Source organism: Orycteropus afer, unplaced genomic scaffold (assembly GCF_000298275.1).
Source record: "Orycteropus afer afer isolate SDZICR_OR568_19922 unplaced genomic scaffold, OryAfe1.0 scaffold00065, whole genome shotgun sequence".
NCBI classification, from domain to species: domain Eukaryota; kingdom Metazoa; phylum Chordata; class Mammalia; order Tubulidentata; family Orycteropodidae; genus Orycteropus; species Orycteropus afer.
In genome coordinates this window covers 10,449,985-10,474,994 of record NW_006921652.1, presented here as the reverse complement: position 1 = coordinate 10,474,994, position 25,010 = coordinate 10,449,985, and the positions used below count along the sequence as shown (strand labels likewise).

Genomic DNA, 25,010 nt, shown 5'->3' with positions numbered 1-25,010 from the left:
AAAAAAAAAAAAAAAGAACAGCAGTGAAACACAGTCTGATATATTACTGGAAAACCTTATGACTAGCCCGTAAGATTATCTGACATAGTGTGGGAAGATAAGCCCTTCAGGTTGGAAGGCACTTAAAATATGACTGGGAAAGAGCTGACTCCTCAAAGTAGAGTCAACCTCAATGATGTGGATGGAGTACAGCTTTTGGGACCTCCATTTGCTGATGGGGCATGACTTAAAATGGAAAGAAATAGATGCAAACATTCACTGATAACTGAAACATAGAATGTATAGTATGAATCTAAGAAAATTAGAAGTTGTCAGAAATGAAATGGAACGCATAAAGATCAATATCCTAGGCATTAGTGAGTTGAAATGGACTTGTTTTGGCCATTTTGAATCAGACAATCATATGATCTAAAATGCTGGGAATGACAAATTGAAGAGGAATCGCATGGTATTCATCACCACAAAGAATATTTCAAGATGAATTCTGAAGCACAATGCTGTCAGTGATAGAATAATATCCATATGCCTACAAGGAAGACCAGTTAATACTAGTATTATTCAAATTTATGCACCAACTATCAAAGCCAAAGATGAAGAAATTGAAGATTTTTACCAACTTCTGCTGTCTGAAATTGACCAAACACCCAATCAAGATGTCTTGATTATTACTGGTGATTAGAATGCAAAAGTTGGAAACAAAGAAGAATCACCAGTAGTTGGAAAATATGGCCTTGGTGATAGAAATAATGCTGGCGATCACATGATAGAATTTTGCAAGACCAATTACTTATTCATTGCAAATACCTTTTTTCGACAACAAAAATGATGGCTATACACATGGACTTTGCCAGATGGAGTACACAGGAATCAAATCAACTACATCTGTGGCAAGAGGGAATGGAGAAGCTCAATATCTTCAGCCAAAACAAGGCCAGGAGCTGACTGTGGAACAGACCATCAGTTGCTCATATGCAAGTTCAAATTGAAACTGAAGACAGTTAAAACAAGTCCATGAGAACCAAAATATGACCTTGACTATGTCCCACCTGAATTTAGAGACCATCTAAAGAATAGATTTGATGCATTGGACACCAATGAATGAAAACTAGAGGAATTGTGGGATGACATCAAAAACATCATCCATGAAGAAAGCAAAAGGTCATTAAAAAGACAGGACAGGAATAAAAGACCAAAATGGATGTCAGAAAAGACTCTGAAACTTGTTCCTGGATGGAGAGTAGCTAAAGCATATGGAAGAAATGACAAGATAAAAGAGCTGAACAGAAGATTTCAAAGAGTAGCTCAAGAAGACAAAGTTGATTAATATAATGCAATGTGCAAGACCTGTAGTTAGAAAAACAAAAAGGAAGAACTTACTCAGCATTTTGCAACCTGAAAGAACTGAAGAAAAAATTTAAGCTTCAAGTTACAATGTTGAAAGATTCTATAGGCAAAATACTGAATGATGCAGGAAACATCAAAAGAAGATAGAAGGAATACAGAGTCACTGTACCAAAAAGAATTGGCTGATGTTCATCCATATCAGGAGATGGCATATGATCAAGAACCAATGGTATTGAAGGAAGATGTGCAAGCTGCACTGCAGGAATTGGCAAAATAAGGCTCCAAGAACTGACAGAATGCCCACTGAGATGTTTCAACAAACACGAAGTGCTGGAGGCACTTACTCCTCTATGCCAAGAAATTTAGAAGACGGCTACTTGGCCAACTGACTGGAAGAGATCCATAGTTGTACCCATTCCAAAGAAAGGTGATCCCACAAAATGTGGAAATTATCGAACAATATCATAAATTTCACACACAAGTAAAATCTTGCTGAATGTAACTAAAAAACGGTTGCAGCAGTATATTCACAGAGAACAGACAGAAGTGCAAGCTTGATTCAGAAGAGGATGTGGAATAAGGGATACCACTGCTGATGTCAGATGGATCTTGGCTGGAAGCAAAGAATACCAGAAAGATGTTTACTTGTGTTTTATTGACTATGCAAAAGCATCCAATTGTGTGGATCATAACAAATTATGGATAACATCAAGAAGAATGGGAATTCCAGAACACTTGATTGTGCTCACGAGGAACCTGTATATAGGCCAGGAGGCTGTCATTAGAACAGAACAAGGGGATACTGCATGGTTTAAAATCAGGAAGGGAGCGTGTCAGAATTGTATCCTTTCACTATACTTATTCAATCTGTATGCTGAGCAAATAATCTGAGAAACTGGACTATGTGAAGAATACAGCATCAGGATTGGAAGAAGACTCTTAAACAACCTGAGATATGCAGATGACACAACCTTGCTTGCTGAAAGTGAGGATGACTTGAAGCACTTGCACCATGGATTGCATTTCAACATAAAGAAAATGAAAATCCTCACAACTGGACCATTAAGCAGCATCACGATAAATGGAGAAAAGACTGAAGTTGTCAAAGATTTCATATTACTTGGTTCCCCAATAAACACTAATGGAAGCGGCAGTCAAGACATCACACAACATATCGCACAGGGCAAAAGATCTCTTTAAAGTGCTAAAGAGCAAAGATGTCTCTTTGAAGACTAAGGTGTGCCTAACTCAAGCCCTGGTATTTTCAATTGCCTCATATGCATGTGAAAGCTGGACAATGAATAAGGAAGACTGAAGGAGAGTTGATGCTTTTGAGTTGTGGTGTTGGCGAAGAATACTGAAAATACCATGGACTGCCAGAAGAATTAACATCTCTGTCCTGGAAGAAGTGCAGCCAGAATGCTCCTTGGAAGCGAGAATGGCCAGATTTCGTCTCACCTACTTTGGTCTTGTGGTCAGAGGAACCATTCTCTGGAGCAGAATATCATGTTTGATAAAGTGGAGGGTCAACGAAAAAGGGAAAGCCCTCAGTGAGATGGATTGACACAGTGGCTGCCACAATGGGCTCAGGTAGAGCAAAGATTGTGAGGCTGACAAAGGACCAGGCAGTGTTTCCTTCTGTTGTACATGGGGTCGCTATGAGTCTGAGTTGACTTGACAGCACCTAACAACATTCTCCAGGTTAAGAACCTCTGCTCTATGCAAAATTCTCCCCCAACCACACTGCTATTCCCTTTGTGAAGGATGTGAAGATGGGAGCAGAAAGCATAATTGCCTGTGTGACTCAAGGTGAGCAGAAGGTGGTGCTATAGAGACAGAAATGTGGCATTTTGCCTACTCCAACTCTGGAGTAGGAGAAGATTGTGGGGCAGTGGAGAGGGATGCAGAGAGGTACTTTCTTCATCTCCTGAACTTGTGAGACTATAACCTAGTGATTTCCTTCCTTCCCTCTGCAAGCCCATAGATCTCCAGATGCTTCTACCACCCAATAATTCTGCTCTGCAAGGGTTACAGATAAATCCATTTATCACAAAACCATAAGGAGCTCTGGTGGCGCAGTGCCTAAGGTATCTGACTGCTAACCAGAAGGCTGGTGGTTCAAATCTACTAACCACTCCTCAGAAGGAAGATCAGGCAATCTTCTTCTGTAAAGATTCACTGCTTCCGAAACCCAAGGAGGGGTCACTATGCAGTTTCTGAGCCCAGACTCATTTTAAAGTTGAGAAAAAAGAGACCTGCAGAAATATTGATTCCCCCAAAGTAATAAAGCTGGGGAGCAGGGCTGGGGCAAGAACTAACCTCCTGACCCCTGTCCATGTTCTTTTTCTTTTTAATTGTGATCTGGGTGAAACTTTACAAAACAAATTGGTTTTCTATTCAACAATTCATACATATTTTGCTTTGTGACATTCATTGCAATCCCCACACTGTAACAGCACTCTTCTCACTTCCTGCCCTTATTTACCACTTACCTTCATCCTTCTTCCCAATGCCTTCCTGCTTTCTTAGCTTTATCCCTGGGCAAATGCTGCCTTGTTTTCTTTTTATCTTATGTGGTTCATTGTTCTAATGAGCACATACCTCCCTGGTGTTATTCTTCATCTTATAGGCCTGTCATTTGACTCAAAGCTGAACCACAGGGTTTGAGTGAATTTTCTAGCTTTGAAGAGTGTCTAAAGGCCATAATCTTAAGGCTCCACCAGTCTCCATCAGACCCATAAGCCTGGCCTTTTTTATGCTTTTGAGTTTTGTTCCACGTTTTTCTCCCTCTCTCTCTGGGACCTCCTATTGTGATCACTTTCAGAGTGGTCAGCAGTGGTAGCTGGGCACTATCTAGTTTTTCTGATCTCAAGGTTGTGGAGGCTGGGGTTCATGTGGTCCATTAGTCCTTTGGATTGATTGTTTCATTGCATCTTTGGTTTTCTTCATTTTTTGCTCCAGATGGAGAAAGAGCAATAGTTGCACCTTAGATAGATGTTCATAAGCTTTTAAGACCCTAGTTACTACTCACCAAAGTAGGATGTAGAACATTGTCTTCGTGGGGCACTTTAGTGTTCCCAAGAACATGGTCCTGAGCCTCTATGCCCAGCAACTCATCCCTCAAGTTGTTTGACTGTGACTAAGAAGTTTGATTTCTTTGCCCCCTCTATGCTCTAGCACACTCATGGAGATATCTGCAGCTCATGTACATAGGTAGAGATGTTGTTGTTGTTGTTGTTATGTGCCATTGAGTCAGACCCAACTCATAGCGACCCCTTCTTGGGTTTCCGAAGCAGTATCACTATGGAAGTAGATTGCCCAACCTTCCTTTTGAGGAGTGGCTGGTGGGTTTGAACTGCCAGCCTTCTGGTTAGCAGTCAAGTGTCTTAGGCACTACGCTACCAGAGCTCCCTAGGTAGAGAGATCCTCTGCCAAACCTATTTATATTCACGGGTGTAGTCCCATTCCTGGCCTATGTTCTTATCTACGGCACTGAGTCCTGTTTAGACTGGTGAGTGAGGTAAGGACATGCAGTGGAAAGAGTGAGGGGTGCACGAGAAGGCTTTGACTTTAATCAGCATATTAGCATTTCTACATTCCAGGCAGAGCTATTGATAACTATTCTCAAGGAATAATAATAATAATATATTAAAACCCATGAATTCCAGAAACCATGTAAGGCAGAAACCTGTCAGAGGATGAAAACTCATGTATGTTCCACTAAAACATAAGCCATACAAAAGTGGGAAGACTGTATCCTATCAAAGGGGAAAAGCTTGCCAGACCTGGGAAAATAAAGCAGCCCCCATTTTGTTCTCACAGCAACTCTATTGCCATTGAAAAAATGAGGAAACTGGGGTTTGCCATCCTAGATCAATGATTCTTAAAATTCAGGGAGCATCAGGTCACCTAGAGGGCTGGGACCCAACCCCAGAGTTTGAGTCCTTCGGCTTGGGGAGGTGTCTGAGAATCTGTCTTTCTCCCAAGTGCCCAGGTGCTGCTGATGCTTCTGATCTCAGACTGACTAACTTGCCCAGGACACTCAGGCAGCTCAGTAGTAAGGGCAGGATGGAGCTGGCATGGAACCCTAAGAAGTCTGAGTCAGCCTGTCTGACCTCCGAGCACACATGCATGACTACTCAACCACACTCCCTCATTAGGCAGCCTAGACACTGGTAAGTCAAATAGCAATGTCCATGTAAACTTGGGATCTGACTTCCAGCAGTCAGTGTGTCTGATTTCTTTCATATAGTTGGCTCAGGTCTTAACAGGTCTAATGATGTGAACACTTAATCACCTCATTCATTTATTCACCTTCCTCTGAGCAAACATACTGGGTTCTACTACAGGCTGGTGTTCAGTAAAAGTGCTATGTGCTTGTGGCTCATAGGGCTAAGAGGTAATGAAACACTGCCCATGGCCAATAGGAGAACACAGTGGGGTGGAGGGAATGTATGACCAGGGGATGACCAAAGGCCTGGACGGATGCACTCACAAGACTTGTCTGTACAGGATGCTTGGAAAGTTGAGAGGAGGAAGATTCTCACTGCCCAGAGTCTTGGCGGGGGCTTCCAGAAAAGAACCTCACAGCCCCAGGGATGAATCTGAGGGAGGGGTGGGGGATAGGTAGACCAGAGGCATAGGGGAAAGTCCATGTAAAGGCCCAGTGACATCAGATGGCAACTCTAGCAGAGATGGGCTGGGTTTCTGTGTGGGAAAAGGGGCAATAAGATGTGGAAGTGGAAAAATGTAGGACCCTTATAGAAAGGGCTTCGTAAGGTAAGGCACTAAGGGATCCTAAGTGAGTTTGAAGCAGGATAATGAGGCAGTCAGGTCTGCATGGCTGCTGGATGGCTAGAGAATGGGAGGGGGGCAGCCTGGGAGCCCAGAAGTCATTGTAGTAATAAAGCAGTGGAGGTGTGGGCCCAGGAAGAGAGGAGTCAGGTGGGCACCCATGTTCCCAGTTTACCTAGCTAGCTGGGTGGGTGGTATGGATTGAGTTAATTGCATCCCTCAAAATGATGTATTGTAAATCTGACCCTCTAGGCCTCTCATTAAAATCCCATTTGCAGTTGGGTTGTCTTTGTTATGTAAATTAGACAAGATCAGTAGGGTGTGTCTTGATTCCATCTATTTCCAGATATAAAAGAGATTAAACAAGCAAGGGAGAAGCAGAGATGAGGGAAGACAGATGCCAAGCCACATGAAGATTGCCCAGGATCAGAAGCTCAAAAAGAAACAGAGAACTTCCTCCAGGGCTGACAGTAAGAGAAAAATCTTTCCCTAGAGCTGGCACTCTGAAGTTTGGACTTCTAGCCTCCTAAACTCTGAGAAAATACATTTTTCTTTGTTAAAGCCATCCATTTATAGTGTTTCCGTTATAGCAGCACTACCTAACTAAAACAGTAGAGGTGGGAGGTTGAGGGGCTGGAAAAGGTTGGTGGAGGAAGGCCAGCAAGGTGGTCCCATACCTTTATGACTCAAGAATTCTTGGCCCCATGGCCCTAATTATCCTTCAGGTCTGGAATTGAACTCACTCCTGTGACTTCCAGCCAAACAATAGACAGGCATATGGGGTGAACATTTATATCAGGTAGATATACTCCTTAGAATGATAAATCATGGGAGAACAGAAGGGCAGTATTTGCACAGGGAGATAGCTGGGGAGGGGGGACAGGAATGCATAGGAAAGAAGGACACAGGGAAGAGGTAACTACAGAGAGGAAGTGGGAAGAGAGCTGTTACATTGTGGGGAATTGCAGTCAATGTCATGAAACAGAATGTGTATGAACTGCTGCATGGAAGATGAATTTGCTCTGTAAACTTTCACCCAAATCACAATAAAAATTAAAAAATTCCTTGCCATAGGTCTGAAAATGCTGTCAGTGTCTGCCAGGCGCCTACAGTTCCCCAGAGGGTACAATATAGCGCACTTCACCTCCCACCCATGTGAGATGTTACAAAGGTCTTTGAAAGCCATCAAGCTCTGGAGAAATGTTAGCTGGTATTGATCTACTCCTCTTCGTCTTCCCCTTCTTTTAAAGAAGACCTTGTGAGAATCATGGGTAGGGTGAGTTCAGTCTAAGAGGAAGTAGACACAACCTTTGTACTGATGAAGAAAAGGAGGTACCTTAGGCCCAGGATCCCCCAGCCCATTCATGGTTGGAGCAGGTTTCCTCAGGCCTGGAGCAGGGCCTCAGTAGGGTTTCTGTGCCTCACTGAGAAGGCAGAAGGGGAAACCTTAGATGGCTGGAAGGCAGTTGGGGAAGAAGAATGTAGAGGTGACAGAAAGTTTAGAAAGAACAGGAAAGGCCCTTGGGGGTATTTAGGGAAAGGACAGCTCAGAAGAAATCCTGTGGTGGGGAAGCAGAGCCTTGGGATTTGGCCTTGGTGGGAAATCCCACCAAGAGGGGGATGAGGCAAAAGGGTATTACCTTGACCTGGTCCAGCACCACCAGGGGCCCATTGACGCTGCACACAGTCTTGTAGGCTGGGGGAGCAAAGGGGTGGGTGAGGGTCCATCTGGCCCCATCTCATACCCAGACACACAGATCCTTTCTTCCCTTCCAGGGCACCCGCGCACATGCACACACACACACACACACACACACACAGGCCTCCTGCTTTTCTGCCCTGTATGTCTCCTGCCTCCTCCTCCCTAGCCTGGGCCATCAGGGTCATTAGCTGTGACAGGGCCAGCCACCATTGCTGTAAAGGTCATGCCCCTGCCGCAGGGCCCCCATGGCCCCAGACACCTGCAGGAGGCTGGGGAGGGCCAGCAAGGGCAGAGGCCTCCCGGAGCAGTGACCCCACCTCTTCCCTCAGCAGCCAGGAGGAAGCCTTTCTGGTCCCTAATTCCGCTTAACCCCCACCATCCCCTCTCCCTCCTCCCTCCCCTCTGACTCACAACTTTTGAAAAGCTTCTGGCCTCCAGCTGTGGCCAAGAATTGCCCTCCCTTGCTCCTCACCAGGACCACATTTCCTTCATTCACCCCACACTGATTGAGCACTGTGTGGGGAGAGGAGTGGGAGGGGGCACAGGCAATGGTGAGAAAAAAACAAACAGGACCCCTGCTTTCACCATTCCCTGCCACAAGGGAGGGTCCCAGACTGCCCAAATACTGTGGCTTCTAGGCCCCAAGCTTACTGGGTGCCCAGTGGGGGAAGGGAAAGAGATATACGAAGGAGGAAGAAGTAGAACGACCCACAGACCTAGCAGCTGGAGAGACCCACAAATATGGAATGAGCACAGGTTACATATCTAGAACACTTCCTAACACCAGTGTTGGAGCTTTGATGCAAGAAGCCATGGACTGGCAGACAGCAAGCCTAGTTTGGGTTCTGTTAAGTGCTAACTGGGAGGCCCTAGGGAAGTTCCTCTCTCATAACCTGGGAAGCCATAGCCCTTCTCCAGGGTTCTTAGGAGGCACCAATGAGACAGCTGAGACGAAAGAACTTGTCAAGAAAAGACGGGCTGAGTATCTCTGAGGTTGCTGGGTCACTAACAAGCTTCAAGGACCTCAAAGAGAAGTAATCCAACCTCTTTTCATCCTCAAGGAAAAAAATGGGGCCCAGAAGGATGAAAAACCTTGCCTAGGGTCATATAAGGTCCCCAGATGGTGCAAATGGTTCACACTCAACTACTAACCTAAAGATCGGTGGTTCAACCTACCCAGTGATACCACAGAAGAAGGGCCTGGTGACATGCTTCTGTAATGATTACAGCCAAGAAAACCCTATGAAGTAGTTCTGTTCTATAACACCCGGAGTCACCATGAGTCAGAATCAACTCAACAGCCACATTTGTTTGTTTTTTGTATTTAGGGTCCTTCAGAATGTCTAAGGAGCTCTGATGGCATAGTGCCTAAGGCATTTGACTTCTAACCAGAAGTCTGGCGGTTCAAACCCACCAGCCACTCCTTGGAAGGAAGGTTGGGTAATCAACTTCCATAGTGATACCGCCTTGGCAACCCAAGGAGGGGCCGCTATGAGTCGGGTCCGACTTGATGGCAAAACACAACAGAATGTCTGTGAGGGAGCCTGGGCTGAGTCCCCACTTTGTGGCTCAGGTACAAGAAGCTTCCCATTAGACTACACTGCCTCTCAGCTCACTTGTACACATGCTTCTGGGTAAGCCTGGCCTTAATCCATCCCAGGCAAGAAAGAAACAAAAAGCTCTTAATCCGTACCCTTCCCAGCCTAGGAGTCAGTGGTCACACTATTTTTGTCTGGTCTGAGTCCCTCTCACCTGACATGGACAGGGACCACTGACTGGGCAAGATGCTTCTTGCAAGGATCTTCCAAGAGTAGGGATTGTTTGGAAAACTAAGGGGTACTTGGAGGGACCCAAGAAGATAAATTCTTGTGCTCTGGCTCAGAGCAGGGGAATGCCTTCAACTTTTTTTTTTTTCTATTCTGATGGAGAAGGTGTCCCACCTTATGGTGTAGGCCAGTTTCTCCCCTATGCCCTAGAGACCCAATTCCCTGAGTGAATTGCCAGCACCCCCCTCATTCTGTAGTCTTCCCATCAAGCAAGCACTGTTATTTCTGATTTTCAGAAACACTTCCTCAGTCCCAATCCTTCCTGAGCTCCTGCCTGATTTCTCTCCTCCCCCACACTGCCCAGCTTCTCACCAGCATGGTCTCTAATAGCTCTTACATTCCCCACCTTCCACTTACTCCTCACCCTCTCCAAACCAGCTTTTATGGCTCGTCCTCTCTCTAGACCACCACAAGGCTCAGACTGCTCAATCCAGAGGCACCTAGCACACTGAACCAGAGCCTGGGTGCACTCTCACCTTGCACTTTCTTCTCCTAGTACCTACAACCCCTCATCCTTCCTGCTTCCCCCACCTCTCTGGCTATTCCTAAGGTGACTTTGAATACTTGTCCACCTCTGTAAAGCCTGTAGATGGTGGAGATCCTCAAGGCTGACCCTGTGCTCTTTACTTCTCATGCTTGTCTCCCTAAATGAGCTTTCCTTCTTTCTCTTTTCTTCAAGTATATTTTTGGACACTTAAATATGTACTATCCACTGCCTACTGCCATCTGCTACCCAGTTGATTCAGATTCATAGCAACCCTGTAGAACAGAGTAGAACTGCCCCATAGAGTTTCCAAGGCTGTAATCTTTATGATGGGTTCAAACCCCTAATCTTTTACATTGTGCCACCAAAGCTTCTGGTACCATAGTGCCCAAGGCACTTGACTGCTAACCAGAAGACTGGTGGTTCAAACCCACCAGCCACTCCTCAGAAGGAAGGTTGGGCAATCTACTTCTGTAGTGATATGGCCTAGGAAACCCAAGAAGGGGTCGCTATAAGTCGGGTCCGACTCCATGGCACATAACAACAACAACAACATGGAAGGTTGGGTCATGTACTTTGATAGTGATACTGCCTCAGAAACCCAAGGAGGGGTCGCTATGAGTTGGATCTGACTCAACAGCAGTGCATTTGGTTTGAGTTTTGTATGCCAGGCAAATAAAGAGTTCCTGAGCGGCACAAATGGTTAACATTATCAGCTGCTTACTGAAAAGTTGGAGGTTCAGTCCACCCAGAAAAACTTCAAAGAAAGGCTTATGCTTTGCTGTGTATATTCTCAACAGCAACAAATAAATAAAAATTTTAAAGAGAGAAAGAAAAGTCTGGCCATCTACTTCCAAAATATCAGCCGTTGAAAATCCAAAGGAGCACAGTTTTACTTTGAGACATGTGAGATCGCCATGAGTTGGAGTCTGGCAACCTTTTTTTTTTTTTTTTTTAAAGTAAATAAAAGTGGCAAATGAGACATAGAGCCTATAATCTAAAAGAGAGGACAAAGATAATATAATTACAAACCACTATGAGAGAAGAGAACAGGTGAGTGAGAGAATGAGCAGAGGACTAGACTGGGAGCCACGGGGGTCCTTGCATGAAGAACAAAGCTCAAGCAGGAGTTATCCAGGCAGCCCACAAGCTGGGGAATGGGTGCACTTGGCAGAGGTGAGAAGACCCAGGGATGTGAAAGAACTCAGTGCCTTTGAGCACAGAAAGAGGAGGGCAGCTGATTTGCACAAGCTGACTTTCAGCTGCAGGAAGAGGTGCCAGCTCCAGGAGAGCTGGGACCACGCCTTTAGTATCGCTGGATCCCCGCCTCATAGAATAAACCAGCTGCTGTCCAATTGATTCCAACTCACAGCAACCCCGTGTGTGTGACTGTGCCCCATAGGGTTTTCAAGGGCTGATTTTTCACCAGGCCTTTCTTTGAAGCCCTGAGTGCTGCAAATAGTTAATATGCTTAGGACATTGGAAACTCACATTTATCCAGAGGCACCTCAGAAGAAAGACTTCTTAAAATAGCCTATGGTAGGCAATCAGTAAATATTTGTTGGATGAATTATGGGAAGCATGAACAGGTCCCATCAGCTCATTCCCAAATTTTCCACATCAGAACTGATGAGTGCCCTACTACCTCCTCTACACCCAAGATCAGATGAGGGTCCCACACATTTGTCCAGTTTGACAGGCTGAACTGCTGGCTCCAGCCCTTCCCAGTGAAGGCAGTGTAGGGAAGAGGTGAGAGGAAGGATGATAGGGTTGAGAGGAGTTATAGTCTTAGGAAGGCCCCCATGAAGGAGAACAGAGGGCAGAGGCTTTGGACATCACTCTCCTCCACCAAGGAAAAAAAAAAAAATCACTCAACAGCCACACACTTCCCTCCTGCCCACATAGTATTTTTGACCAAAGTAGAACTGCATAAATGGGGCAGAGGCATTGAGCACTACAGAAAAAGGGAGGAGAGAAACACCAGAAGAAATTGGGTTGTGAGAGCAGGGCAACATGCACTGGGGTGGGGAGGGGCCCTCATTTTAAACAGCCCCACCAAGGGCAGGAGTCTTGTTGGCCTAGAAGAGAAAATACCAAACCAGCCATAAAGGCTGAGATGGGGGAAGAAGAAAGCAGTGGACTCTGAGTGAAAAGATGCAGGGTGGGTGGGCCAGGTGGGGAGGGGAGGGTATGTAGGGGAAAGGGGCAGAAACCTAGAAAGCCCTAGGGGCTCATTTCCAATTCTGCCTAGGGGACAAATCTTTCAACTTCCTCCCTTCCTCCACAGCCTCCTCCCCCCACTTCACAACTTCTGTCACGTGAAATCCCCATTAGCACTGACATCCAACAACTCTACCTTAGGGGGTGGGATGTCTGAGGAGCAGGGCTCTGGGCTTGAAGGGAAGGCACAGGCAGTGGGCACAAAGAGGGGAGGGGATCCTTCACCCCCTCCCACCTCGAAGTGCTCCAGGAGGTGGGGCTGGTGTGGGAAGAGCCAGGGGTCATTGCAAAGTGCTGGTCCCAGTGCAGAGCAAGGTAGGTCCTTAAGGCCCTCTCAGCTGTCTGCCAGCTTCTCAATCCCACACTGGGAATCTGGTTCAGAGGTTAATGCCTCCCCTGTCCAAGGCCACACAGGTGACCAGAGGCAGGTCTCCCATCTCTTCCCACCAGCCTCATTCATAAGCTGCCTTCCCACACTTCTAGAAGACACAGTGCCTGGCACTAGAGGGCTTCATAAATAGTTGCAGGATGAATGAACAGTTCAACAGCCTGGACTCTTCATATCAGATCATGCATTGATGTGGCTGTGTCTGCTTCAGCATAGGACTATTCACATCCTTCAAGGCCTTTTGCCCTTGACGGACCACTGCAGCTCACCAGTCCTCTCCACTCTGAAATCCCACAGCACGGTTTATCTGTTTCTCAATGACAGAGGTTGTGTCTCTCCCCTGAGACCAGGGCTCTGGATCTATGCTATCACACTAGACCACACCTCTTCCTAGAGGATGTCCAGTTTGGACACAGCCAGGATGGTGGCTGAATAACCAAGTTGTCCTTGACTGGAAGCCAGGTGTTTGTTTGTTTGTTTGTTTTATTGTACCCATTCCCAATCCTGATTGTGTTCATTGCATGAAGTGGCAAACTGAAGCCCAGATTATGGACACTATCCAGCCCCTCCACCCTGGAGAGACAAAGTGGGCATTGCTGGAGGCAGGGGGCTGAACCAGAAGTCCTCTGGGGGCACTCCCTCACTGGGGCCCTCTTGAGACTTTGTAGACACTCCCTCCAGTTGCCCTGCCCATCTCCTCCCCATTCATTGTCCTAGCTGACACTTTGGAGGGGCTGAAGGCCTGGTGGAGCCCCCTCCCGACCCCCCTTCCCCACTGCCCTCCCAGTCAAAGGCTCAGCAGGAGCTCCCTAGCAGCCCACTAATTAGGGCCAACCCAGCCACACCTGCAGCGTCCTGGGAGAGGGCTGAGACAGGCACTCACGCTGTGAGGCCAGGATGAGGGCAAGCCTGGGGCAGCAGGTCCGAACCTCCTCCCCATCCCTTCTGGAGGGATTAGGGGAGGAAGGGCTGGGGCTGGAAGTGGGAGGTTCTTAGAATCAGCTCCAATGTAAATTTCCTCTTCTTACAGCTGAGGCAACCAAGAGGGGCAGTGGTTTTGGACTCAAGCCCCTGGGTGCCCTGACATGGCTCCATCCCTCAACTGCGCAGCCAGACCTTTCTTCCATACCTTTGCTCACTCGGTGCCCCAACCCCTTGCCTTGCATTTTCTGCCCTAAGAATTCAGATGTAGCTCCATGCCACCTCCTTCCCACCTGGGATCCAAAACCTTTAGGGAACAACTCTAGCTTCATGGGAGGCAAAAAGAAAAATTTTGAAAATGATATTGGTGAGGGTCAAATAACATGATCAACATAATTTAATTTTTAAATTTTAAAATTCTTTCCCAGGGAGGATAGTGCCCCAGGGTTCACCCCTACCTATTCTGCCTCTACCCTGCACTGCCCTCCATCCTGCCAGATTCCGCTGCTTAGCCACTGAAGTGCAGTCACACTTAATGGCCTCAAAACCTGTTGAATTCCTTTCTGCCAAGAAGCTGCCTTAAGTTGGCCTAAACCCATCCCAGCCATGGCTGAGTGAGCCATGGGTCTCTGGAGTCAGCTGTCCCTGTCACTCCCCGCAGCTCTCTCCCCAGTCTCTTTCTGTCCCTACACAAAGTTCTCTTTAGTCCCAGGATAGAAGGCTAAAACTAAGGGAGGTGGACAGAGATGGACTCCCCACAGGACTCCTGCCTCCAGCACACTGAGGGCCATCAGCTCTGGGGAGTCTTGCAAACCTCCCTGGTCCTGCACCTTCTCTGCCTCCAAAGAAGAAAACTCCTCACACACCTGGGAGGTAGCTCAGAGGGGAAAGGTAGAAAATTGTAGGTACAGAACCGCTGAGGAATCTGGAGTCTACCTTTGAGGTGGGAGGGTGTCATGGCTGGGCTGGGGCTGGGTCCCTGGCGTACGTTGTAAGGACCCACTGCACACAGCAGAAGCAAAGGTGATGGGTGGCCTTGGTCATTGCGATACCATCTTTAACAGAGTCAGCAAAGCTCCCCACACTGACCTTTGTCAGCTGTTGGGTATGAACACATTCATCTAGGAGGGGTCACACAAATCTATCATCACAGAAGGGAAACAAACGTGAGGGCTTGGTTCCAGCCTGGCCGAATCTTTCAATGTTTTCCCCCTTGCTGGCTTGTTGACTGTAAATAGGGCTGGCTGGGAGGGAACTGGCTGGAGGCTGCTCCAGGCCTGGGAGTTCCTGCCTGGGGGAGGGCTGTGGGGTAAGGTTGTGTCCTTCAGGGTTCCTGGGAGGGCACATTCCAAGAAGGAGAGTGGAAAATATAGGTCCAGATGCCACACCCCACTCTGCTCCCCGGCAGCATTCCTGTTGCCTGAGGGAGGGGTGATGGGGGAGGAGCATGGGGAAAGGTCAGCACACTGACACCTCAGCTCAGGTCTCCAGGCCTTGGCTGTGGACCCAAACCAGACCCATTGCCATAGAGTGGATTCCAGCTCTTAGTGACCCTATAGGACAGAGTAGAATTGCTCCGTAGGGTTTCTAAGGCTGTAATCTTTACAGAAGCAGACTGTCACATCTTTCTCCTGCAGAGCAGCTGGTGGGTTCAGTTGGCTGACCTTTCAGTTTCTAGTCAAGTGCTTAATCATTGTGCCGCCAGGGCTCCTTCTGTATACCAAAAACCAAAAAAAAAAAAACAAACTCAAGTCGGATCTGACTCATAGCGACCCCTCCTTGGGTTTCTGAGGCAGTATCTGTACAGAAGTAGATTGCCCAACCTTCCTTCCGGGGTGTGGCTGGTGGGTTTGAACCGCCAGCCTTCTGGTTAGCAGTCAAATGCCTTAGGCACTATGTCTCTAGAGCTCTGTCTGTATACCCAAGGGAGTCCCAAACCAAAAAGGCTGTTGAGTCAATTCCAACTCATGGCGACCCCCTGTGTGTCAGAGTAGAACTGTGCTCCAGAGGGTTTTCAGTGGCTGATGTTTTGGAAGTACATTGCCAGGCCTTTCTTCTGAGGTGCATTTTGGTGGACTCCAATTTCTAACCTTTCAGTCAGCAGCTGAGCAGGTAACCCATTCATACCACCTAGTCTGCACCACGACTTTGGAGCCCAAGTCACTGCAAATGTCTGGGCCTTGGACCTCAGCTTTGGCCTAGGGAAGAACCCATACCTCCCATACCCTCCTTGGTATGGCCTGCAGGGCTTTCTTCATCAACATGGCCCCATCCCACTCAGTTCTCCTTAGGGGGAATGTATCTCTACTCTCAGCACCTGCCTTGGGCCTGGGGAGCAACACCCCTAACACAGCTCTGCTCCCATGGATCTGGTGCATTCTTCTCTTGCTCTGTTCTCAGTGGTTATCAGCTTCCCCACTGTAGACCCCATTCCCAGCTGTCTCTCAGTTCACTCTACCTTTCATATTGGACTGAGTACCTACGGAGGGAAGGAGGAAGGAAGGGAACAAGGGAAATGTGGCCTATGCTAGGTCCACTTTCCTCAAGTTAGGAGCCTCTGGCTCTGCTTAGCTGGGGCTGGCCAAGCCGGTTTACCCCAGAAAGCTGGGCCATCAAGAATTTGAGAATGCATCAGTTCTGGGAGAGTGACCTCGACAAGGAGAAATGGGGGCTGGGGAGGATGCCCTTTGGTGTTTTGGACCTTGCCCAGTATCATGGCTTCACCAGCCCCTCCATAATAGGCTCAGGAGCCACACCCAGGGCTTCCCCTCTGAAACCTACCAGGGCCCCCTCCAGCAGCCAAGGGCACACACACCTACATATGGACACCAGACACTCACTCTCAGCCAACTGTACACACACTCCCACACACAGCCATGTGACATCACCTGACCACACATCATGTATGCTTTCTTCATGAGCACTTGAGTACACATCAGGTTCCTGGCCCCAACCCCAGCCCATACACTCACCTCCACCCTGGGTGTATAAGCATGCACAAACGATCACACATTGCCTCACTTTGATTGCACACACATTCAAGCTGTCGCACACATATTCCCAAGAAACGGTCGCAGCATCCCCCAGGCACATGCCTTCACCAATTATACACCCTTCCCCAGAAGGCACACCCAACACATACCCATTGACATGACACACACAATGCCACCATTTCCTCATCCTGAGAACACACACACACACAGGGGCAGTTAGGAGCTCTCTCCCTAGCTTTGGTAGAAAGCAGAACTGGACTGTGGTCTTAGTGCGAGAGTAGGGTGAGACCAGGGAGGTTCTGCAGCTACTCATCAGGCCTCCACTCCCCTCCAGGGTAGCCTGGGTTGGGGAAAAAGTTCCCAGACCTCCATCCCTCAACCTGCACAGGTGGCTCCACCAAATCATTCCCACTCTACTGGGAGACCTAGAGCCCCTGAGTCTCAAGTCTTGGGTTCTCCTTTCCTGAAGCCAAGAACTGCATGGGGGCCTGCCTGGCAGCCCACCCCCAGCTTTCCACCTCAACTTCACCGGCTGGGGATCATACTCACTGACACGGGGGTGGGTGATGTAGTTTCGGGTGGCCGCCTGCATGTGCTCTCGGGCAGCACCCAGGTCGCAGCCACTGCCAGAGAGGCCCCCGGGTCTGCTATCTACCTTCGTGGCCATGGTACTCTGGCTGGCTGGGAGCTGAATGCCTGAGCCTGTTAGTAGGAGCTCTAAAACTCTGGGCCCAGCTGGAGCTGGAGAGAGCTGCCTGATCTGCCGCAGGCCACCCCTCCCCTTCTCTCCCTCCTGCCTCCCCTCCCCTCCCCTGTCTGACTGTAAATGGGAAAGCAGGAGCTCTAGCTCTGGGCTTTTCCCTGCAATCTCCGCTCTGTGGTACCGATGCCCTAGGTCTGCAGCATCAGACTTGGGTCTTCTTACGCCTGTCTGTCTCATAATGTTGAGAGCTCCCTGAGAGCCAGGGCTGATCTCTCTCCATCTGATTTTAGGATTCTCTCTCATCTTACATTTCACCCCAGGGCCCTTTACAGTAGGTCTGCCCGAGACATCAGCAGGCCTGGGGCTAAGAGTACACATGAAAATCCATATATATCCAAATATTTAGAGTTAAAAACTGAGCTATCAGAAGGTAATCATCAACATCACTGACTTAAGTGTGTAGGAATCATGGATTTGTGGATATTTTGTTGTGTATAGCTTTACCATACACACACACACACACACTCAAAATCTAGCCTGGCCTGTGATCTGCCCAGAACCTCATCACTGCTTCCCAGGAGTCCTCCTCATCCCCAGCTGACTGAGGGACTTATGTTCTCCCCTGGGCCCACGAATGGGCATGGATCTGTGGGGGCAAGCTGGGTTCCTGGACCCACCCAACCCAGGTCCGCCCCAGGCACTCCCACACCTCATTTCAGACTCAAGATTTCATGACATTTCTAAGAACCTCCCAAAATTATACCACCCAAGCAGGGGGACAAATAGCTACACAGTTTTCTGAGGATCTCCATCTCCAACACCCCACTTTGGCTGACTTGGGCAGCCAACTTGAAGCCATAGCAGTGACTGTTTTCCAGAGCTGACTATGGTTATCTTTCTCCACACAGTCAAAATCCCATCCACACTCTCTGGCCTGAGGAGCCCACTGCAGCCTCCAGCCCCTTTCTCAATCCTCATTCTTTCAAAGAAGGGGCAGGAGGGCAAATGTGACTATGGGAAGGGAAGCTCCAGGGAGCTCTTTGTGAAGATGCAAGGTCTGTATCCTGATTGTGATGACGGTTATCTGATGCTAAAAAAAATAAAAACAAACAAACCTACTGCCATGAGTCTATTCCAACTCATAGGGGCTTCCATTGCATTTCCAAGGCTGTAAATCTTTACGGAAGTTTCTTGCTTCATCTTCCTTCTGTGAAGCACCTGGTGGGTTATGAACCACCCACCTTCTGGTTAGCAGCCAAATGCCTTACTCACTATGCCACCAGAGCTCCTTTATCTGAGTCTACACATGTGATAAAATGACATGGAACCACACACACACTTACAGTACCAGTGTCAGTTTCCTGGTTTGGATATTATACTATAGGAGATGTAACCATTGGAGGAAACTGGGTGAAGGCCACACAGATCTTCTCTGTGCTATATTTGAAGGCTTCCTGTGATTCTATAATTATTTTAAACATAAAAAATTACATAAAACTGTCTTAACTGAGCAAAATAATTTTTTAAAAATAAGTGCTTCATCTGTGATATTTGTGATAGGAAGACCCTCGAAAGCACATGAGATCTTGCTTGGATTTACCTTTGATGTCCTTGCTCCCTCTCTCAGGATTCTACTCTTACATTTCTTGGTCATCCTCTTGAAGGACTCAACGTTTCCCCTGCCCAAGGATTTTTATATTTGAAAAAGATGTTTGCAAAGGGTTAATACTTGACCAAAGAAAGTATCAATGTTGGTATGGTGTGCCTTGGGATGCCTGCATGGACTGTAATTGGGAGTGGAGGTCAGGTGCCTGTTAACCCATACATGTGGACACCCCAGTCCCCCAACAATTGTGAACATGGCACCCAGTTTCTGCCCCCTCTCACTCAAGCTCCCTTGACTCAGCCTATTTTTCTCCCCAGTGAGGAGAGGGACAGAGGGGGTTGACAGTGAGTGTGCAGTGGGGGCTCTGTTCCCCTTCTTACCATTGTTTTGTTTTTTCTTTATTTCAGTGAAACACACTGCACTCGCACACACAAGCTGTGGGACCAAGGCCATTTGGTCAAGAGTCTCTGACTGGAGGGAGGGTGGGGAGGGCTTGTAGTTGCCACCCTGCCTCTCTGGGCCTGCCCAGTGCAGTTCACAGTTGCTAGGGCACAGGAGGCTAGGGTGATGCTGTGCCTGGGGACTCAGTGTCATGTGGGAGTGGTAGGCTTAAGTGTTAGCTTTCTTGCTGCTGGGGTCACCTACTTTCCGTTCTAGCCGGCTATAGGGCTCAAAGGCGGAGGAACCCAGTTCGTACCCAGCAGTCAGGTCCAGGAGTGGGGCAGTGGAAAAGTAGAGGAGTGGTGGAGGGGGCAGCAATGAGGGAGATGTTGAGGTCACGGTCAACTGGTTGAGGCGTGGGGAGGAGTTCCTGGGGTCACCCAAGGAAGTGTCCCTGTGGCCAACAGGCAGGCCCGGCAGGCTAGAGGTCAGAGCCACGAGGCCTGGGGCCCTGGGCACGGATAGCAGACGGCCCTGCTCCAGCAGCTGCAGGATGTTGGAGGTGGCAAAGGCCTCAGAGGCCGAGGAGGACGCCCGTTTCTCCAGGTCTCTGCTCTGATCTTTCTTCTGTTTGGTGCGGCGATTCTGGAACCAGACTTTAACCTTGAAGCAGAGGGCAGGCAACAGGTTGTTAGGTGGAAGGGAGAGGGACCAGGTAGGAAATGATTCAGGGGGAGAAAGCAGGGAAGCAAAGGGGTGAAGGCCAGAGCAGAGGGAAGGAAGAGGTAAAGCAAAGTGGGGACAAGTGGAGGAGATGGGAGAGGAAGGGCATGGGACAAAGGAAGAGTTGGTGGACAGGGGAGTGGGGAGTGGTGGAGCAAGGGCAGGAGGAGAGGGGAAGAAGAGCAATAGTAAGATTGTCATTAAGTTCCTTTCACAACCAGCCTACTCTGGGTGAACTGATGAGGGACTCTGGACTCCTAAATTATGGACCTCCCTCCTCTGCTAAGCTGGCTATGGCCTAGGATGGAGGAATGGATTAGTAGATCAATGGTGGAAATTCCACTTCCACGCACACACCCTACATCACATGCCCTCTGCTCTTAGGTAAGTTCATGGTTTTAGCCACCATTTGTGGTCTAATTCCCTCTTCTACCTTAGGCCTGGGAGCTCTGGTGGTGTATGTAGTGCCTAAGACATTTGACTGCTAACCAGAAGGCTGGCGGTTTATCTTAGGCCTGGGCTTTTGAACTGAGTTCCAGCCCACATATCCAACTGTTTGTAAGTCATCTATCTCCCCAGGGATGTCTCAGAGACACCTGAAACTCCACTCCTACAAAACAAGCTCAGATTTCCTCCCCAGGCCAGGGGCCTCTCCCAGGTTCCTCTTTCATTATTGGTGCCTCCATCCATCTGAGCAGAAACCTGGGCAATCTCTGGACCTCCCTCCTGCACTCCCATTTCCTAGTACAGACCCTGCTCTCCTCTTGTGATGTCTACCACCTGGATTAGCAGTGTAGTCCGTACAGCAGTGGCTCCTCACCTTGGCCATCCAGGACCACCTGGAGAGTTTAAACTGCTAACTCACTCCTAATCCCCAACCAGTCAACTCAGAAGTGGGGTGGGTAGACCCAGACACTCCAAAACCAAAAAACCAAACTCACTGCCGTCAAGTCGATTCCAACTCACAGCAACTCCCATTGGGTTTTCAAGGCTGTGAATCTTTACAAAAGCAGACTATCTCATCTTTCTTCTGCAGAGTGGCTACTGGGTTTGAACCACCAACCTTTTGGTTAGCAGCCAAATGCCTTAACCACTACACCACTAAAGCTCCTGGACTCAGACACTAGTAGTTTTAAAAGCTCATCTGATGATCCCAAGGAAAGAGAACCACTACTCAAAGGGTCTCCCCTTCTGTAGGTCCAAACTCTAACATTCACAGGGCCAAGGAGAAGAGGAAACATGGCACTTCTGGTTCCCAGCCTACCCTGGCTCTGGCCACACTATGAGGACCTCACTTGCGTTGATGGGCATCCAAGGTCTGTTCACACTCTGCAAACAGCCCCCCCTTCTTGGGCCTAAGGATCTGAATAATGGTTGTCTGGTCTGCCCATTGGACGACTGACCCAGAAAGAGGTGCTGGAAGTAAACTCTGTTTCACTTAGCAAGGAATTCTGGAACCTGGGTACCTGGGATATTGTGGGGCAAGGGCCCTGGTGGGCGTGACTCCTTGGCCCTGCAGAGTGCATGGGTAGAAGTATGGCCAGAGTGGGGCCAGGGTAGGAGCCGATTGCCAGTCTGAAGATGCAGTCTCTGCCTCCAATCATGGCCCTTACTGACCGCCCCCCACCCCCTGCCTGCAAAATAAGCTTTTTCCAACCCAGTGGGATCTTGCCATCCCTCTATTTGAATTTTCACCAGCTCCCTCCTGCTCTGTCACCTATGAAGGCCAATCTGAATGTGATATCAAGTGTAACAGTATGTGGTAGGACGTTGAGGGGGACTTCCAATGGTCGTACACTCAAAGAGGCCCCAAGTACCCCACTTTTTAGAGAGGGCCACCAAGAACAAAACAGAGACCTTCTGAAGAGTCTATGAGAAGAGGCAGCACTAGCACTGCTAGCACCATCTGCCACCCAGCACTCCAGCCCCATGCTTGTCCCCATGAGAAAAGGGAGACCAGGGAGGCGGGGGGGAGAGGTTGTTGGTGAGCTCTGTGGGGTGCAGTGCTGATGGTGACAAAATAGCTTCTCCCTTCTCTGAGGGAGGTGCTTCTCCCACTCCCAAGTGGGGCTACTGAAAGAATCACTTGTAGGGACAGGAAGTGCCCGCAAGGAGAGGCCATCATTCAGTCTCCAGCTGGAAAACTGGTCAAGCCACACATCTGCAGGCCCATGTCACTAGTCCCACTATTAGAAAAGCAGACCTGTGGCCCCAGAGACAGAGAGGCTGGCCCTCCTTCTTGCATAGAGATTGGAGTGGAGGCGGGGGGCAGGGCTGGCTGCTGGCTGAGCTGACTGTGCCAGCTGGAACATGGAGTGGAAGATCTGAGAGAAAGGCTGTGTGGGCCTCCCTGCTTCCCTCTAGCTTTCAGAGGACGTAAGAGTCCACAATACTAGTGGCTCCTTCACGTGGAGAGGTGTGAGGAGGAGACAGGAGTTGGAGGATTGCCTGGGTGAGGACCCTAGGCAGAGCTATGCTACCTGGGGTGATGCTGAATAAATAGTGCCACCAGAAATCATGGCCACCTACAGGAGCAACAGCTCCTCCAGCAAAACCAACACCAAACCAAACTCCCTGCCATCGAGTTGATTCCGACTCAAAGTGACTCCCTTCAGGTTTCTAAGGTGGTAACTATTTCTGGAAGTAGATTGCCCAGGATTTTAACTGCCAGCCTTCTGGTTAGCAGTCAAATGCCTTAGGCACTATACCACCAGAGCTCCTTTATTCCAGAAAAGCCAGGCCTGGGCACCTCCCAGCCTCTCTCCAAAAGGAGCCCACTTTTGATATGCCTGAGCCACCAAAGAAATGCCCTGGTCACCATTTGGTCTGTTGGGAGCTCTGGTAGCATAGTGGCTAAGGCACTTGACTGCTAACCAGAAGGCTGGCGGTTCAAACCCACCAGCCACTCCTCGGAAGGAAGATGGGGCAATCTACTTCCGTAGTGATACTGCCTCGGAAACCCAAGGAGGGGTCGCTATGAGTTGGGCCGACTCGACAGCACATAACAACAACAACAACATTTTTCCATATGTCACATCCTGCCCCCATCCTTGAGGAGGTCTTTGATGGAGATAGGGAGCAGGTGGCTCAGGCATATCACACTGCCCTCTAGAGGCTGCCATGGGAGGTGTTAAAGTGTGCTTATTCAATTTGTATGCTGAGCAAATAATCTGAGAAGTTGGACTATATGAAGAAGAACATGGCATCAGGATTGGAGAAAGACTCGTTAACAACCTGCGATACGCAGATGACACAACTTTGCTTGCTGAAAGTGAGGATGACTTGAAGCACTTACGGATGAAGATTAAAGACTACTGTCTGCAGTGTGGATTACACCTCAATATAAAGAAAACAAAAATCCTCACAACTTGTCCAATAAACAGCTTCACAATGGACAGAGAAAACATTGAAATTGTCAAAGACTTCATATAACTTGGTTCTATAATCAACACCAATGGAAGCAGCAATCAAGACATCAGTTGATGTATTGTATTGGGCAAATCTGCTGCAAAAGACCTCTTTCAAGTGATGAAGAGCAAAGATGTCTCCTTGAAGACTAAGGTACCCCTACCCCATGCCATGGTATTTTTCAATCGCCTCTTATATATGTAAGAGCTGGACAATGAATAAGGAAAACTGAAGAAGAGTTGATGCTTTTAAGCTGTGGTGTTGGAGAAGAATGCTAAGAGTCCCATGGTCTGCTAAAAGGACTAACAGATCTGTGCTGGAAGAAGTGCAGCTGGAATGCTCCTTGGAAATGAGAATGGCCAGACTTTGTCTCACCTACTTTGGTCATGTTGTCGGGAGGAATCATTCCCTGGAGAAGGATATCATGCTTGGTAAAGTGGAGGGTCAACACAGAAGGGGAAGGCCCTCAATGACGAGATGGATTGACACAGTGGCTGCAACGATGAGCTCAGATATAGCCAGAATCATGAAGCTGGCACAAGACCCATTGGTGTTTCATTCTGCTGTGCATGGGGGCGCTATGAGTCAGAGGCAAGTCAATGGCACCTAATAACAGGGAGCAGGAGAGGAAAATTTAAAAAAAAAAAATTTTTTTTTTTGAAAGAAGAAAACACTTTTATGTCTGTCCCCCTTGGAATTCAATCAGTCAGTGACACCATCTCACCAGATCCTTGGGGGTCCTGGGTCTGCAGGTAGTGGCATTCTTTCCCTTGCACGGAGGCCTCTCCAAGAACCTCCAGCCAGGTACCACCTCTAAGAATCCCTGGACTTCAGTTTCCTTCTAAAACGGGGGAAAGAGTATCTAAGCCATTATGGGGGTTAATTTAAAAAATGCATGTAAGGGCTTGGCATCATGTCTAGCCCACACTAAATGTGAGTTGTTATTATTTATTGCTTATTTTCTCTACTCCTAGTTCAGAAGTAGAGGGAGAGGGCAGACATAGAAGTAGTGGTCCCTTGGGAAGCTGAGGGTCTAGTGGTGAGGGGGCACTAGCACACTCTAAGCACACAGAGGACAGTTGGGTCCAAGGGAGTGGCAGTAGCAAGTGGTGGGACTCATGGAGAATGAGGAACTTTTACAAGATGCTGCCCCACACATCCTGTCCTTTATGTGGCTCAAGGTGGATCTTAGGAAGAGGTGAGTGTGAGCTGGCTCTGGGTTTGAGAGTCTCCTAAGAAGATGGGTCTGGAAGAGGAGAGAGGAAATAGAGGCAGGGGGAGCAGGGGGTTGGGTCCTGGCACGCTTTGGGGGGCCCCTTTTAGGCTCTGCAGTGTAGTAAATTACTTAGTGTGGCTTTTCTACCCATAAGTCTTTGTAAACTCCAAGGTGGGATTTTCTATGAGCAACTGAGGAACTATCCACCTGGGTTATTTCTGTTGGGTGTGGCACAATACAATGTTCTGGGAGGTTCCCACTCTCTCACACATGCTTAGAGTTCTGATACTGTGATTGGCTA

At 48.3% G+C, this 25,010-nt stretch overlaps 1 protein-coding gene across 1 annotated transcript in view; it reads right to left on the bottom strand.

Moving 5' to 3' along the window:
- The window catches only part of ATP6V1B1 (ATPase H+ transporting V1 subunit B1), a 36,095-nt gene extending 18,756 nt beyond the window's left edge, over positions 1-17,339 (bottom strand). The window contains exons 1-2 of the mRNA XM_007940111.2: positions 17,222-17,339; positions 7,779-7,834 (exon numbers count right to left, since the gene is read on the bottom strand). Of these exons, the coding sequence (XP_007938302.1) occupies positions 7,779-7,834; positions 17,222-17,339 (174 nt within the window). The remainder of the gene's footprint in view (positions 1-7,778; positions 7,835-17,221) is intronic.
- Between the last annotated feature and the right edge of the window lie 7,671 nt (positions 17,340-25,010).